Consider the following 18,143-nt stretch of genomic DNA (forward strand, 5'->3'; position numbering starts at 1 on the left):
AAATATGGTAGTCTTGAGAAAACACCTCTCTCAAGAAAAAACTTAAGTTTTGGTATAAAATTAGGCATACTAAACAAGCATTACCAGCCTGCAAACCCTTTGAAAGTTTTTGCAACTCCCTGCAGAATCTCCCTATAGTTGGTTAGCCTCTTCCTCTGAGCTTTCTTTTGTTCCCCTCAGGCTCCACTTTAAGACAAATAAAAGATCATTTCTTCATGTTTCTTTTGTTGCAATACTGGTACTGTGACAATCTTATTTTCTGTTTTCCATAGCAACATGTTTAGTATTTGAGCCATCTTGTAAATATAGTTGGCTGTTAGATAGCCAGCCTCTGACCCTCATCACCATTTGTAAGATTGTTTCCAGGAGAAAATGTATTGAGTTGAAAAAAAAAAAAGATTTATAAGCATTTTTTTGGTAATACAATAGACTGGTAATTTGGAGAGTTTAACTATTGATATAATATCATCCTAGTGTCTATAGCTGTCTTTGATTTGGACATTCTGAATATGTTTTTATTATTAGTGTTTCTTAATTTTACAGAACAGAGGACAACACAACAAGGTCAGGTGTATTTCTTACATACTCAGACTGGTGTGAGCACATGGCATGATCCAAGAGTGCCTAGGTAAGAACATATCCACATACTCTCCACACCGCTGGATACCTATTTTACCTAGGATTTCTTTGATTATTTAATCTTCAACTTATAATGGTTTGTGTGAAAGTTAGGCTCTTTGTGATAGGCATTTCAGTTGACAGTGGAAAGGCCTTCCTATTCCTCTGTAGTCCCATCCCAGTGCCCTGCCCCCCAAAAGCCCCCAGTCCTTCTACCTTCTCACCCTTAAGAAAAAAAAAATCAGGGTGAAAAAATGGGTCTTTTAGGAGTTTGAAAACTGACGTGGAGAAGAACATACAAAACCTCACAAAACATACATCTCCTCCCTGTTCTTTTTAAAGGGTAGTAAATTGATATTTTTATTTCTGGTTAGGCTTTCTTTAAAAAGATAGATTTATTTTAACTAATATGAGAGTAGTCAATGTTCTATTATGTATTGTTTAATACAGTTTCATTTTAATATAAAAAAGAAATAACCTAATTAAATTTTATTTATTTACTTAAGACTTTTGTCACTTGTTTTTTTACATCAGCTGGTACTGTCATGTGATTTTTCCTTTTTATGCTGTTAATATGACAGATTACGTTGATCAGTTTCCAAATACTGAACCAGCTTTGGCACCCTTTGAGTAAACTTGGTCGTGGTGTCGCATGAATTAAATTTCTTTTAAATACCAGAACCTGTACATTTAAACTGTAGGCATTATTGAATGCATTTACTAATCCAAATGTGAGTTATCTTTTAACTTGAAGATGGAAAGACACATAAATCAATTTAGTAATTTAGCATAATTTTTGATACATTTTAGTATCAATAACTTTTTCAAAACACTATTTAGCTCTTTGGAGTTATTTTCTAACGAACAGATATAAAGTCAAGTAGTTCATTTGAAGCTACCTCATTTGAAGTTGAGCTACAAAAAAGAGCGAATTCTAAATTCTAAATCCACTTGATAAGCTGTATATTTTTACCTTTGTGAGTTGAACATATTTTATATTCTAACTGCACCATTCTCTTCCTCTGTAAAAAAGACCCATGGAGGGTGAAGAGATCTTTTTCTACCTAAAGCTTATACTCAAGAGCTCTACTTGTCAAAAGTCTTGCGTTTGAATCAAAAACAGATGTAACTAGCTGATCTTGGATTGCTTTGATACTCTGTATTTACAGTTGACCCTTGAACAATACAGGGGTTAGGGGCACTGACCACCCGCACATTCAAAAATCTTTGTATAACTTTTGATTCCCCCAAAACTTTGCTAATAGCCCATTGTTGACCTTATTCTTATCAATAACATAAATGATTAACATATACTTTGTAATGTTATATGTATTATATATGTATTCTTATAATAACGTAAGCTACAGAAAAAAAACGTTCAGGAAATCCAAAGAAAGGAAAAACATATTTGTAGTAAGCATCTCTCTAAAAAATCTGCATATAAGTGGACCTGCACCCTTTAAACCTGTATTATTGAAGGGCTAACTGATATTTATAAATGAAGCTATTATAATGTAAATGTTTTACTTTGTGATATAGCCTAATTAGAATCTTTTGAGGGTGGCAACCAAGGAATGTGCTATCATTAGTTATTGTATCAAGGTTGCTGTTTCTGTGTCTTGATAATATAAACTGTTTAAAAAGTAGTGGGGAGGAAATTTTTGTTTTATTAATAAGGTCACTGAAAAAAATCCAAGGGCCTAACTTTTAGAAACAAGAGTTTTGTTACATAAATTATGAAAAGGTGTTTTGGATTCTGTTTATCAAATTGTAGGTCAATAATGAGCTTTTCTATAAAATACTTTAATTATTGGCCAGGAAATCTATAGAACAAAAGTGATTTTTTTGAAACTAAATGATTTACAATAGTGAAAATTTGATCCTGAGTTATCTGTTGAAAGAATAGTATATGAATTGGTGTCAGAAGTTGAAATTGAGAGAGATTTTGGCACCACTGTTGGTGATGTTTCTTATTCCTAAGGATGTTCCTAAGGAAACATGTCAGTTTTTTATTAATGAGTAAAGGGTTTCTATAAAGGTTTAAGAATATTTTATGTTGAGTGTTGAATAATGACTTTATAAAATAGTGCTCTAGATTTTTCTTTAGTCTCTGTGTTCCAAATTGTTACTATAAAAATATGTACCATATCTTTTGTTTTCCATTAAGGAAATATGCCTTTTCTATGGAGGATCTTTTATCAAAGCAGACCATGAATATTTAGATTATATTAAAATATTACTGTTCAAAGACATTTATAAAATAGTGTAACTCAGACACTTTTGTTTAAAGATACACAGTAAGATTTATGTGAGAAGTCCCATTTTACCATCTTTTGTATTTATCTTTAAAAGTCGTGATTAAGGCCTTATTATTTGTTGTATTTCATGCTAAGTATGTTGTCTTGTGGTACAAATCTGTACTTTTATGGCTGTGTATAACATTCCATTTTTCTTTATTTCCCAATTGGATATAAAGATGGCTTCCAGTTTTCTGCTCTTTTAACCCATTCTTTAGAGCTCTCTCACATATGAATAGATTTATAAAATTCTAAATAAAATTATATAAAACCAAACTGTATTATATCAGAAGAATTATTCTTTGATTTCAGTAATCACTTTTCATTTCTAAAAGTTCCATTTAAAAAATCCATCTGTTCATTCTTAATAATCTCTCATTGATAGTTTGTCTTTGTAATTCTTACTCCCCTCCCCCCCCCCAACCTTTGTAAAGGTTGCCTATCAGAGCTGTTCTGTTTGATCTCTGACAGTACTTAGGGATCTAATTCTGTGGTTTACAGTTTCCACTCACTCTCAGTCGTCCATCATGACCTTTCTTTCTGGAGTGTGTGGTGATCTTTGTGAATTTGTTTGATCTTAATTGGTTGGAATTCTGTGGACCTAAAGGGGAATTGAGGAAGTTTTCCTGGAATCATTTCATCTTCCCTTTGAATTCTCAGCTTAGTGGGGAAGTTCCAGATTTCCTTTTCCAAACTTGCTGCTGGCCTGGGGCTGAGTTTCCCAGTTAACAACTACTCCCTGGCAGCCCTACCCCTCTGCCTGCCTGCCATCAGTACCAGCTCCAGCTCCAGTCACTTTTTTTTTTTTTTTTTTTTTTTAATTTGAGGAAGATGCTTGGAACTTTTTGTCTCACCTCTTTTGAGGCTAGCAGTATATTTTCTAAGCTTTAGTTGATCTGTAGCAGAAGAGTCTCTTGGAGCACCTATAAGCAGAAGTCAGATCATTGTTTCAGCAAATCTGGGTGCTTATATGTGTCCATCATTATGCTTTACCATGACAAAGAAGAGGTTATTTCAGGAAAAATCTTTTTCTAGTTGAACTTTTAAGACATGATTTTGATGAGATTAATCATTACAATTATCTGTTATAGTTTAAGTTTACATTAGACATGTTTTTATTTAATTCTTTAAGGTCCTGTTAATCTTACCTATATATAATAGTGTTTTAAGAATGTATAATACAATAACAATGGTCTTTGATCCATTAAAAGTCTTTTTGCTTTTTTTGCTGTAGCAGTAAGCCTTAGAGCATTCTTCTTTAGGTGTCTTAAAAGCGTTTTTCATCTACCAGCTCTGTAGGTTTCAAAATTCAAAATGGAGCAGTTTTCCTTTAAAAAATATACTGTGATTATTTTCAGGGTCTCTAAATTCAATAACATTTCCAGTTCGCTTTGTTGGGAAATTTAATATGGAATGAACATTTATTTACACAAATCTTACGGTATAATAATGAAAGTAATAATTGAAGGGAAATTTTAGAAAACATTTCATTCCTTATGTCACTGACATTTGTAAAGCAGTATTTTGTCAGACAAGTATTGAAGCAGCTTATATTGGCAAATGTTGTGATTGCTTTTATATTAATTTAAAATCTGTATTACGTTAAAGCCCAGGAATGAACTTACTAAAAATGTAGGCTATGTGATGAGTTCCTGAGCCATTTATGAATTGAGTTTTGAATATGCAAGTTTGTTAAACCATTGGGAATTAAAGATTCTAGCTGAACATCTCAGGTTTCTGAAACAATACATTTTCTCAGACTTCATGGAATTGTTCTGTGTCATTTACACTTGCCTGGCTCAGCAGGCCCAGCAATGAGGTATTTTTTATTTTATATTTGTTTTTGCAGGGATCTTAGCAACATCAATTGTGAAGAGCTTGGTCCATTGCCTCCTGGATGGGAGATCCGTAATACAGCTACAGGCAGAGTTTATTTCGTTGACCATAACAACAGAACAACACAGTTTACAGATCCTCGGCTCTCTGCTAACTTGCATTTAGTTTTAAAGTAAGTTTCTGAAATAATACATGTTAAAGTGCAAGCCTGAACAAGAGAAGACTAAAGATGCCATTTGTAATGCATTAGAATGTCTGCTCTCTTCAATTATAAGTTACTTTTGTTGGACAAAATTTTACATAAGAATATATGACTTGTTTTGCTCTGATACACGAGTATTTTAATCCACTGTGCTTAAGTAGGAACCTGTCCTGAAGTATTAAGGAAAGGTACACTGTAGCACACTTGACGAGACAGGATGTTTTATAGGGTAGATATTTTTTATTTTTCTGTTAGTGCATCATAAATAGCTCCAGGATAGTTGAAGCCATCCCAGAGGGTTTTTTTTTTAAATTACCTTTATTGAAGTGTAAGTGACGTACAATAAACTGTGCATGTTTAAAGTGTACAATTTAAGTTTTGACATATTATACATCTGTGAAACCATCACTGCAATGTAGAAAATGAACGTAATCCATCCTTCCCCTAGATTTCCTTGTGCTTCTTTGTTAACCCCCCTCCTCCTTTAGGGCTTCCACCTGTATTAGTTTCCTAGAGCTGTTGTGACAAATTGTCATACACTGGGTGGTTTAAAACAACAGAAATTTGTTTTTTCGCAGTTCTGGAGGCTAGAAGTTTAGAATTAAGTTGTCAGCAGAATTGGTTCCTTCTGGAGGCTCTGAAGGAGAATCCATTCCATGCCCCTCTCCTAGCTTCTGCTGGGTGCTGGAAAAACTTGCTGTTCCTTGGCTTACAGACACATCATCTCCATCTTTGTCTTCATGTGGTCTTCTGTGATCTGTTTATATACATAAATCATATGACCACGTGTGTGTGGGTTTTCCCCTCAAGCCTACCAATTCTCTAGATCTCTAGGTAACAACTGAGTGTGCAGCAGTTGAATTCAGGTCTGACACTACCTTGCAGTTAGCATCAGACCCCACAGGTTAAGGGCTTAGTATCACAAGACCATCACCATCTCAGATGCCAATCCCAAATATTCTGTACTTCTTATTGACTGGCTGTATATTGGGGAGTTCCTATGACTCCCTCTTTGGGTTGAGTAATTTGCTAAAACGGTTCCAGAACTCAAGGAAATACTTTATTTGCCATTACTAGTTTATTTTAAAGGATACAACTTGAACAGTCACATGGAAGAGTTGCATAGGGCAAAGTGTGGGAATGGGAGCGCCTAGAGCTTCCAGGCCCTCTCTAGGTGCTTCACCCTCCCAGTGCATTCACCAACCTGGAAGCTCATCATTTTGTTTTTGTTTTTTTTTTTTTTAAAGATTTTATTTATTCATGATAGACACAGAGAGAGAGAGGCAGAGACACAAGCAGAGGGAGAAGCAGGCTCCACGCACGGGGAGCCCAACGTGGGACTCGATCCCGGGTCTCCAGGATCGCGCCCTGGGTCAAAGGCAGGCGCTAAACCGCTGCGCCACCCAAGGATCCCTATTTTGGGGGTTTTGTGGAGATATCCATCTCCTATTAACTCAGTCTCCAACTTTCTCCCCTACTCAGAGGTTGGGAGTTTGGGGCTGTGGAAGTTCCAGGGTTCTAATCAAGCTTTTTTTTTTCTAGCAACCAGCTCCATAAATATCTAGGACCCCACCAAGAGTCACCTCATTAAAGCAAAAAATGCCCCTATACCCAGGAAATTCTAAGGGATTTAGGAGCGCTGTGTCAAACCAGAGGCAAAGATCAAATATTAGAACAAAGGGACACTTCTATCATCTCTGTCACTCTGGAAACTTTGGGGATTTTAGGAATTCTGTGTTAGGAACAGAAGACAGTGCCAAAGTTTATTTCTTTTTCCACCCCTTTTTGTATGTATAAATCCAAATTTCCCTCTTTTTATAAGGATACCAGTTTATTGCGTTTAGGGCCACCCTAATGCAGTATGTTCTCCCCTTAGAACCTCTGCAAAGACTCTTTCTATTGTATTTTTTTAAAATTTTTATTTATTTATGGTAGTCACAGAGAGAGAGAGAGAGAGAGGGGCAGAGACATAGGCAGAGGGAGAAGCAGGCTCCATGCACTGGGAGCCCGACGTGGGATTCGATCCCGGGTCTCCAGGATCGCGCCCTGGGCCAAAGGCAGGCGCTAAACCGCTGCGCCACCCAGGGATCCCCCAAAGACTCTTTCTAAATGAGGTCACTTCCCACCGAGGGTTAAGACTTAAGCATATCTTTTTGGACACAATTCAGTCCAAAACATACCCCGTCTTTAGCTAACCACTGATCTGCTTTCTGTCACTATATATTAGTTTGCATTTTCTAGAGTGTTAGACGAATGCATTTCTGCAGTATGTGGTCTTCTTTGTTTTCTTTTACCCAGCATAACTATTTGAGATTCATCTCTCGTTTGTATAGGTCATTTATTTTCTTTGCTGGGTGGTATTCCATTATATGGATATACCACAAATTACCCATTTACTTATTGATGAACATTTGGATTATTCCCAGTTTTTGGTTATAACAGAACTATTATGGATGTTTATGTATAAGTCTTTATATGTTCATATGCTTTCACTTTTCTTAGATAAATGAGCATCTACGAGTAGAATAACTACATCATATGATAGACTTATGTTTAACTTGAAAAAAACTGGCAGGTGGTTTTTCAAAGTGATTGTACCATTTGACATTCCTCCCAGGTGTGTATGAGTGTTATAGTTGTTCCACATCCTTGCTAACATTTGGTATAACCTTATTAAATTTAGACCCTCTAATAGGTATATAGTGGTATCACATTGTAGTTTTAATTTGAATTTATCTACCAACTAATGACATTGTGCATCTTTTTGTATGCTTTTTTGCCATCTGTGTATCTTATTTGGTGAAATATTTTGCCCTCTTTTTAAAAAATTGAGTTCATTTATTTAATTTTTGAGTTTTTAGCATTCTTTAAATATTTTAGAGTCCAAAATATTAGACATATGCCTCAGAAAGATTTTCACCTAGTCCATTACTTATCTTTTTGTTTTCTTAACAGTATTTTTTGAAATTTTGATGAAGTTTAATTTATCCATTTGTTCTTTTGTGAATTGTGTTTTTGATGTCATATCTAAAAAATCAGGCTAACACAGGCCATGAAAATTGTCATTTGTGTTTCAGAAGTTTAATGGCTTTCAGTTTTACATTGAGGTCTCTGATTTTGAATTACATTTTTGTGTGTAGTATGAGGTATACCCAAGTTGGTCTTTGTTTTGTTTTGTTTTGGGGGTTTTTTGGGCATAGGATTATACAGCTGATTAGGGAGTATCTTTAATATAATACTCTGTTATGTGTATATAAAAAACATCTTTAATGTTTATGAGAATAGTAAATAGTGATTTGTAATTTTCATGGAAGCTGTATTTTCTCTGGGTAGTTATGTGTTTTAGGAATAAAATCTGGTCTGGTTTATGTAAGAATCACTGTATGTAAAATAAGTTTGGTGTGATTTGTTAGAAATCTTAAAGTTATTTTTATTTATCAAAGCTACCATTGCCCTTTGTTTTTAGGTGACAGGATTGTGCTCCTGTCTGTTGTGTGTAAAATTAAACTCCAAAATGATTCAGTGTCTGCAAGGGCATCAATAGTGAATTTTGGATTTTTTATTTCTAGTTTTTTGGAATTAAGTAGTTTATTATATCATAAGGTTCTTTAAAAAAATTCTTACTTGTAACTTACAGTATTTTTGCCAAGAGAATAAAAATATCTGTAGGCAATGTGCCTTTTCAAAAGAATATTTCTGCTGTACTTGAGAGATTATTTTCATGTATTTGTGGTAAACCATATATGTACCCACTTAGAAGTCACTTTAGCACAAAAGTGAGAATGTACTTAATGCCACTGACTATATATATTAGATAAAGGTTAAAATGGTAAATTTTATGTTTTGCATATTTTACTACAATAAAAAGAAAAGTAGCCATTTAATAAGGCATTTAGACGTGTTTGTAATGTGTTCATTTCTCTGTGCCAGTAACTTACACGTGACCTTCCACATTCTTGTGGTCTAGACTTTAGCGCATATAGGAAAAGGGGCTCTGCCAAACTACCAGCTCAAGCTGTGCGTCTCTTCCAGAGAGACTGACTCCAGATAACAGGCACAGGATTTGACATATGTCTAAATTTTAAAATGAGTGATGGTCAACTATGCAGAAAGAAACAAAGATGGTATTTGAGAAATTTGTTCTCAGCAGCTGTATAAAGAAGAATGGATAAAACTCTGTTATCCAATTTCATAAATTTGTGTAGATCCTGAGAAATAAACTTTGACGCTAGTTAATTGTCATCAAAAATGTCAAGCCAAGAATATTATAAAGCCTGAAAATTTTGGGTAGATTTGCTTTATAGTATGATGCTCTTTTAAATGTACAACTGCAGTCTCTTATTTAAAATAACATTCCTGTTTACTTTTAGTCGGCAGAACCAGTTGAAAGACCAACAGCAACAGCAAGTGGTACCGTTCTGCCCTGATGATGCCGAGTGTCTGACAGTCCCGCGGTACAAGCGAGACCTGGTTCAGAAACTAAAAATTTTGCGGCAAGAACTTTCCCAACAGCAGCCTCAGGCTGGCCATTGCCGCATTGAGGTTTCCAGGGAAGAGATTTTTGAGGTAAACTTACAAGTCTTATTTTTAAATATAGAAAAGTTAACTTTCAGTGTTACACTGTTTTCTAAGAATACTTTCTGGAATTCCTCTCTCTCTAGAATGGGAGGTTTCATTAATTTCTTTTTTAATTATGGGGAGTAAAGACAATATCAGATATTTAATCTAGAAGATAAATATTTAAATGAAATGAAAAATGTGAAATATTCCAGTTGGTTCAGCTTGGTCTCTGCATTGCAAATATTATTTGTTAATGAATTTTAGTGTGTGTGTGTGTGTATAAATATTTTAAAGTAAAATCTGTGCCCAGTGTGGGGCTTGGCCTCGCAATGCTGAGATCAAGAGTTGCATGCTCCATCGCCAGCCAGGTGCCCCTGCACTGTTAATGAGTTTTAAAAGACTACAAATAGCCATCCCTTATTTTCTAATTCTTTAAAAAAAAAAAAACAAAATGGTTTTGTTTCTTTATGGACTACTTCCTTAATTTATTGAAAATCTTCCTTTTTAGTATATTCTTTTATCTTTGGATTTTTTAGCCCTACTGTCACCTGCAAAGTTCTTCCCTAATAAGTGAACAGGGTCCAAGGCAGGGGTTTCTCACTCATCAGAGGATTCGTGGGTAAAAGATGTTTGGGGATTTGATCAGCCTTTTCCTAAAGGATGAACTTTTTTCTCTTGGGACAGTTCTGACGTTGTTTGTAAGTCAGTCATTTGTATTTTAAAATAATATGAAGATACTGCTTTAATGGAGATCACATTAATGATTACTAATGTTCTTTTGAACTTTATTTTTTTCATCTTTACTTTCTGCCTAGAATTAGGTTAACCAGCTTTTAAAAATTCGGTACTTTTATCAAATTCCATTTTTAATGTGAGTGTAGTTATTGCCATGGTTGATAGAAGTTAAATATGGAGTTTTGCACTGAGGCTGGTAATACAGTATTTATCAAATGAATTAATTTCAGTAGTACTAAGCTATATCTATCTTGTCTTTATAAGTTCCATGAGGTTTCAAACACTTGGAGTTTATCCATTGATTTGGTGAACAAATTTCATCTCCTTTCAATAAATGTATGCTTTGTAGGTGGGATGCAAGGGAAAGTTTAAATAACAAGTTTAAAGCACCTAGTAACAATACTGTGTTAATTTTTTTTTAAGGAATCCTATCGGCAGGTCATGAAAATGAGACCAAAAGATCTGTGGAAGCGATTAATGATAAAATTTCGTGGAGAAGAAGGCCTCGACTATGGAGGGGTTGCCAGGTAAAGATTTGCTCATGAGTAAATAGTGAATGACATATGGTTATATTTATAAGTTTAAGATACTTCCTCTGGTAACCTTCTCACTGATACTTATTTTCTAGTGTAACATTCCCTAATTTTTGCGATATAGAGGTGTCCTAATAGATATGTTCATGGTGCATGGAGTAATAGAGAACTCCCTCATGGATGATACAGCCCAGCGAGACTTCCTCTGAAAACTAGTTGCAGCCCTACCTGGGCTGTGGTGGGTCCCACACACCCTGCTCTCCATCTCTCTCCTTCCGTATGTTATTCCCTCTGCTTTGCAGTGTTAGCAACCGTCTGGAGAGTTTAATGACATGTATTCTAAACTAAATGCTGTTTTCCTTTACTTTCATTGCCGTGCTTTTTAACCTTATTAAAGTAACGTTCGTGTGTGCACATAAGTATGTGTGTGTACATACGTATGTATTATACATGGTCTTTAAGATGTTTCAATAAGGAAGCTGTAATGTATATGCTACATTCATACAGACATTTATTTTACAAGGTGTGAAAATTTACTTTATGTAGATGTAGCAGAAACATTACAGCTTCTGTACTGAAACGTCCTAAGGACCATCATGATATTTCTGCCATCCCTAATCTAAATCCAGCCTAAATTAAATTTGTGTTTCCACCAAGTCCCATAAGTATTAGTTAGCATTAACTTGTTTCACCTGTAGACTTCTTTTTATTCTGTGGCCTTTTTAGCTATAAATGGACAGTTTTTTTAGTTTGGAATTTTAGAATTGATCACATGCACATCATACTGAGGACTTGATAGTTTCTGTGGAATTCTTATGACTTACTCATAACTAGATTTGAATATGTCTTGGGAAAAACTTGTTAATTATCTGTTGATGGAATCTAAATGCTGTAATTATATGTACATTTAAATAAGCCAGTTTTTGTTTTGTTTTGTTTTGTTTTGTTTTAAGATTTTATTTATTTAGGGACGCCTGGGTGGCTCAGCGGTTAAGTGTCTGCCTTCAGCTCAGGGCATGATCCTGGAGTCCTGGGAATAAATAAATAAGATTTATTTATTCATGAGAGACAGAGAGAGAGAGAGGCAGAGACATACATAGGCAGAGGGAGAAGCAGGCTCCATGCAGGGAGCCTGATGTAGGACTCAATCCTGGATACCGGGATCACGACCTGAGCCGAAGGCAGATGCTGAACCGCTGAGCCACCCAGGCGTCCCTTGTTTATTTCTTAACCTCACTACTGTCAGGGTATGGGCAGATTGGGATGGGATGTGACAATGAAAGGCATTTTCTGTTCTCTGTTGCATAGCAGACCCCTCAAGTAGCTGGGATCTGCTTACATGTGTGTTCTAAATACTTGGCAAAACAAAACAAAAATTTGGATTTTCCTTTAAAATAATACATAAAAGGGGTGCTTAGGTGGCTCAGTCTGTTAAGTGTCTGCCTTCGGCTCACGTCATGATCCCAGGGTCCTGTGATCAAGTCTGCTTGATCAAGCCTGCCTCTCCCTCTCCTCCCTGTGTGCTCTCTCTTGCTATCTCTGTTGGTGTCTCTGTCTCTCTCAAATAAGTAAAATCTTTAAAGAAAAAAATGCTTTACAAAGTATAGAAGACATGTTAGGTGAGCGTTAAGTGTGTTGGCAAACTCGCTTACATGTAGGCCTTCCTCACATCCTTTTTTAATCTCTAGAGTTTTTCCAGTATTACATAAATGGTAGTGATTTGACTTAGACTGTGTCACTTACAGAATTTTGAAACATTTTTCTTTGATTACTAGTCAGTAGTGTTTCACTGCATTTCCTAAAAACACTATTCAGTCTGTTTAATCCGTTATATCAGAGCATACTTAAATACCTTTCCTGGTGGAAGAATGATAAGAATTGAGACTAGAATTATATCTCTTTAAGTCCTAAACTAGTGATTTTATTTTACCAAGATGAATAACAAGTTATCTTTCATACTTTGGAAAACATAAAGGATTTCATAAGTTTAAGGTGAGAGTACTATTTATTATGTGGTTTTTAAAAATACTGATGTACACTTGAAACCAATTATGGAACCTAACCCCCCAAATAGAGACTTGCTCTTGTGTTCCTACCTATACCAAATGCCTTGTGGTCTCTGACCACTTACTACTTTTATTGTGGTATATTTTAAGGTCTTCACAAAAAAGATGATGAAATGGGATAATTTCCTTACTAAACAATACCAACAACAAAACAGAGCCTTCTCCAAAGGTGAAAGAAAATTAATGCTATATTATGTATCGGTATAAACCAGTATAAATTGGCCATTAGAGGAATGGACCAGGATAATATAGATCATGTGGATGTTTTGAAACAAAACCATACCCTTCCCCTCATTTTATATTTATCCTGGATTAGAAATTTATTTAGTAATTAAATAGGTAACAGATCACTAGGCTGTGGCATCTAATGAATGGTTGGTGCTTCTGGATAATACCTTTATACTTTCTGATACTGAAATGTCATAAAGTTGCCCCACATTGAGTGATTCCAGTATAACAAAACAAGAGATTTCATTTGCTTTTTGGTGCATGGTAGATTTTTCCAATATTATGTTATAGAACTACTTTCTTTTATTTAAAAAATTCCTTGTGGGGATCCCTGGATGGCTCAGCAGTTTAGCGCCTGCCTTTGGCCTAGGGTGTGATCCTGGAGTCCCAGGATCAAGTCCCACATCGGGTTCCCTGCATGGAGCCTGCTTCTCCCTCTGCCTATGTCTCTGCCTCTCTCTCTTTCTGTATTGCTCATGAATAAATAAATATAATCTTCAAAAAAAATTCCTTGCTAAAATGATTAATAGCATATCTTAATGAAAAATATTAATAAAAAAATTTCTGTGTCCTATTTTGCTTTCTAGGGAGTGGTTATATCTCTTGTCACATGAAATGTTGAATCCTTACTATGGCCTCTTCCAGTATTCAAGAGATGATATCTATACTTTGCAGATCAATCCTGATTCTGCAGTTAATCCGGTAAGATTGGTGGTTATGATGTGAATGAACTTGTGACCTGTAATGCTTTTCATATTGAAATGTCAATGTGTAGTTTATGATACAGGATTAGTGTCCTTAGCCTAGTCATAACTTCTTCACAAGTCCGCTTTTAGAATATTTTCTAAATACTTACTAAATATCTAAATGGTTACAAATTTGTGCAGTAATTTGTGCACAGGGATGTTTACTACATCATTGTTTAAAGTAGCCCTAATTGGAAACATTTTTTATAAGAGATGGGTTGAATAGATTATGATACGAAGCACAATTATATTAATGGTTAAGAGCATAGATTCTGGAATTAGAAAGACATGAAATCATATAACCTGGTCCTTTTACTTACTAGCTTTATGATTAAGCCTCAATTTTATCATTATTAATAATAATAAACATAGTTTGAACCTCAGAAGGGATGGGACCCTGCACAGTAAGTGTTTAGCATAGCGTTGTACATTGTTAACCCTATTATATGTTATTGATCACTCGACAAAAGTTAGTAGCTGTTATTAATTTGTTTTTAGCCTTCCATACAAGGGCATATTATATGGCCATTAAAATGACCCTGTGGGACAGTAGTTAATGACATGTAAAGATGGTGTTCATGATACATTAAGTGAAAAGGTTGCAAAATAAGATGATACAATTTTGGTAAATACATATATGTGTAAACATTGAAAGACTCTACACTATAATACTGATAGAGGTTATCTCTGGGTATTAGATTATGGGTGAGTTTTTTGTTTTACTTGTCTTTTCTAAATATTTTCTTCTATAAAAGGGAGGTTTAAGATGAGCTTAAAGATTGCTTATTAATTAGAGAAGTAAAAAAAAAAGTTTAAAATGCAGCTATCTTTATAGTTTATAATTAGAGACCAAATATATTCATACATGGTAGAAATGTTAGGTTCACTGCAGGGAAATTTTATTTTATTTTTTTTTTGGGGGGGGGGGTTTTATAAAGGGAAGATTTTTAGGTGAGGTTCTGCTTGGGGAGCCCATTACTACCGTATGCCCGTCTAGTACCATGAGCTTCATCATCTCATTTTATTCCTTACAGAGACCTATTTGAGATACTGTTATTACCCTCATTTTTTCAGATGTGGAAAATGAGTCCTATAGGGGTTAAGTAATTTGTCCAAATAGGCCTGGCTAGTAAGTGGCAGAACTAGGACTCTAGTCCAAGTTAGACATGAAATCTGTACTTTTAAGTCTGTGGTGTTCTGAAGATTAGTTTCTGGTTAGATCAAGGAAATAGGGAGGTTTAGGATTGAAAGCTTTTTTTCCATAATGGAGTCAGGATCATAACGTGCTCAGCACGTGACAAAAGGAGAGGAAGAGAATGAGATCTGTGAGTGGTTTCGTGAAGCTACAGTGGGAGTATAGTTTGGACTTAATTTCTAATTTTTACAAAGTGACTGTACTCTGGGAGTACATTGTCCCTGGTGTGATATTTTAGCAATGGAGAGAATTTTGAACATGCCCTATAGACAACTCTCCCCATTGATTCTGACCTTTGGTGTGATAATCTGTTCCACTTAAATAAGTTGTAGAGTATAAATTGATACTTATAAAAAAGATGAATGTTGCTTAATTCATATTCATAAATGCATATCATTTAACTTGACTATTTATGTAAACTTTTCTCAATTTCAGGAACATTTATCATATTTCCACTTTGTTGGACGAATAATGGGAATGGCTGTGTTTCATGGACATTATATTGATGGTGGTTTCACATTGCCTTTTTATAAACAGTTGCTTGGGAAGTCAATTACTTTGGATGACATGGAGTTAGTTGATCCAGATCTTCATAACAGTTTAGTGTGGATACTGTATGTATTGAGTCTTGTGTCTGTTCATTATAATTAGAATCTGAACCTTAAAAAAAGATACATGTTTCAAAATGGATGTACTTTTTTTTAAAAAAATGATGTGCAGAAAATATTGAGAGAGATTGAGTTTTAGAATTGCAAAAGACTTTTGCTTTCTACTGCTTTCCTGTATATTTCAACTTCCCTAGAGTGCTATTACTTAACTTTAGTTTTATTTTTTAAAAAGATTTTATTTATTTGAGAGAACTAGAGAAAGCACAAGCAGGGGGAGGGGCAGAGGAAGAAACAGACTCCCTGCTGAGCAGAGAGCTTAATGAGGGGCTCTGTCACATGACTTTGGTGATCATGACCTGAGCCTAAGGCAGACACCTAACCGACTGAGCCGCCTCGGTGCCCCAAAGTACTATTTTAAAGAGGGGGGTGGAGAACAAGTATATTTCTGTTTTTAAAGGTACCACATAATAATGATTTCCTCCACATGATAGAAGTTCTGTTCCAATCCTGCATGTGTGAGAATAGCAAATTCCTGCTGCAGTAGTGATTGTTGAAACCATACTTTAAAAAAGATACCTAGAAGAATCAGTTGTGTTTTGTCAGAGGCCATTTACTTAAGAATATACATTGGCCATACTTAGTTTTCAAATACACAGGTAGCTTTCCCATGGGACACTCAGGTATTTGGTTGCATGGGGGTACCCAGATTCAAATAGGGCTTCTTACCTAAAAGCCAAACATAACTGAAGTTTTCCCTATGTAAAGCCCAGCTTTGGCAGGGGACTTTGTCATTACTCAGGAAGTGAAATGTTTCCTGTGTTTATGAAGGTTAAAGCTTTTTGACCTTTCTGCCCCAAAACTAGGATATATGGTAGCATAAGGACTGGCAAAAGGAATCTGATCTTATATTTGTGATGTCATGAAACTATCTTAATTTTATTTGTCTCACCAATTAAGACATCTGTAGGATCCATATTTTAGATTTTCCAGTTTAATATCTTTCTCTCTTTTCCTTTCTAGTGAGAATGATATTACAGGTGTTTTGGACCATACTTTCTGTGTCGAACATAACGCATATGGTGAAATTATTCAGCATGAACTTAAACCAAATGGCAAGAGTATCCCTGTTACTGAAGAAAATAAAAAAGAATATGTCAGGTAAACACTTCTGTGTTTTCAAGCCTGAGAATTATTTTAATGCTCTCGAATGACAATACAGAAAAACACTGATATATTTAGGTAGTGTTGCTTATTGCTACAAAATAGGCTTCTGCAGAATTTAGTGGCTTTAAAAACAACCACTGTTTTATTTTATCTCTCAATTCTACAGGTAATTTGGGTAGAGAACAGTAGGGATAGCATAGGGTTCCTCCATGTGGTGTTCGCTGGGACTGACCCCAGGATGGCCTTTTCATTCAAATACCTGAGCCCTCAGCTAGGATGGCTACGGTGGCTGGAAGCTGGCTGGAATGGTCACTGGGTCACCATCTGGGATCTTGTTCTCACTGTTGGTTTAGGCTCCCTGGTTATCTCCATGTCAAGTCTGAGGCCTCTCAGAATTCTCCTCGTGGTGTCTGTCTCCCCAGCAAGATAGCCAGACTTCTTAGGAGCAGCTGGTTTCTCAGAGCACAAAAGCAGAAGTTGTCAAATCTTTTTAAGGCCTAAGCCTGGAACTGGCTGGATCAACTCTGCTATGTTCTTCTGTTAAAGGGAGTCACAAACCAGCCCAGGCTCAGCGTGTGTGGGGGGAACTGTTTAAAGGCATGAATACCAAGAAACAGGGTGCATGGGGCTAGTTGTAGTAGAACTGCCACAGCTAGCTGTACAGAACACTACATGCTGTGTTTCCAGCAGTCATTTTGTTTATAAATAGTGAGTTTAAGGGATAAATATAAGAAATGTTCTTCAAATTTTATATAATCACCTGATGATTGAGGAGTTTTGAAATACTGGGTTAGATCATTTGGCCTATGTGAACTAAAGTTCTTTGAAACATAAAACTATGGTAATCTAATGTAGGTGTTTGAACTTTGCCACATGTACACAGAAATGTGCACACTGTTCTTTTTGTGTAGATTATGTCTCTAAGTCTTACTGGCTTAAGTTTTCCTGGTTGACACATTGAGGCCCATCAGTCTCACAGACTGTTCATGGGAGTGAACCCTGGAATAGCTTTTTTGGAAAGCAATTTGATAACAGCTCCCAAAATGAATATGCACATGCCTTTCAACCAGCAGCCCTGTTTTTTAGGAATCTATTCTGTGGAAACACATGGTAGTTAAATATAAATAAGGATGTTCACTTAAATACTGCTTGTAAAAACAACTGGAAACTAATGAAGTATATTAGAGGAGAACAATTTACATACATACATACACTCAACAGAATATTATATGGATGGATGTTTAAAAGAAAGAGACTATATAAGTTGTTAGATTTAAAAAGCAAGTTTTAGGGGCACCTGGCTGGCTCAGTTGGAAGAACATGTGATTCTTGATCTCAGGGTCATGAGTTTGAGC

General features: G+C 35.5%; 1 protein-coding gene across 1 annotated transcript in view; it reads left to right on the forward strand.

Annotated features, from left to right (window-relative positions):
* SMURF2 (SMAD specific E3 ubiquitin protein ligase 2) overlaps window positions 1–18,143 on the forward strand; it is a 122,790-nt gene that overhangs the window by 95,291 nt on the left and 9,356 nt on the right. The window contains exons 9-15 of the mRNA XM_025436555.3: window positions 544–628; window positions 4,765–4,923; window positions 9,324–9,519; window positions 10,672–10,775; window positions 13,663–13,777; window positions 15,452–15,630; window positions 16,645–16,782. Coding sequence (XP_025292340.1) covers window positions 544–628; window positions 4,765–4,923; window positions 9,324–9,519; window positions 10,672–10,775; window positions 13,663–13,777; window positions 15,452–15,630; window positions 16,645–16,782 — 976 coding nt within the window. The remainder of the gene's footprint in view (window positions 1–543; window positions 629–4,764; window positions 4,924–9,323; window positions 9,520–10,671; window positions 10,776–13,662; window positions 13,778–15,451; window positions 15,631–16,644; window positions 16,783–18,143) is intronic.

This window comes from Canis lupus, chromosome 9, assembly GCF_003254725.2.
Source record: "Canis lupus dingo isolate Sandy chromosome 9, ASM325472v2, whole genome shotgun sequence".
In the NCBI taxonomy this organism is placed as follows: domain Eukaryota; kingdom Metazoa; phylum Chordata; class Mammalia; order Carnivora; family Canidae; genus Canis; species Canis lupus.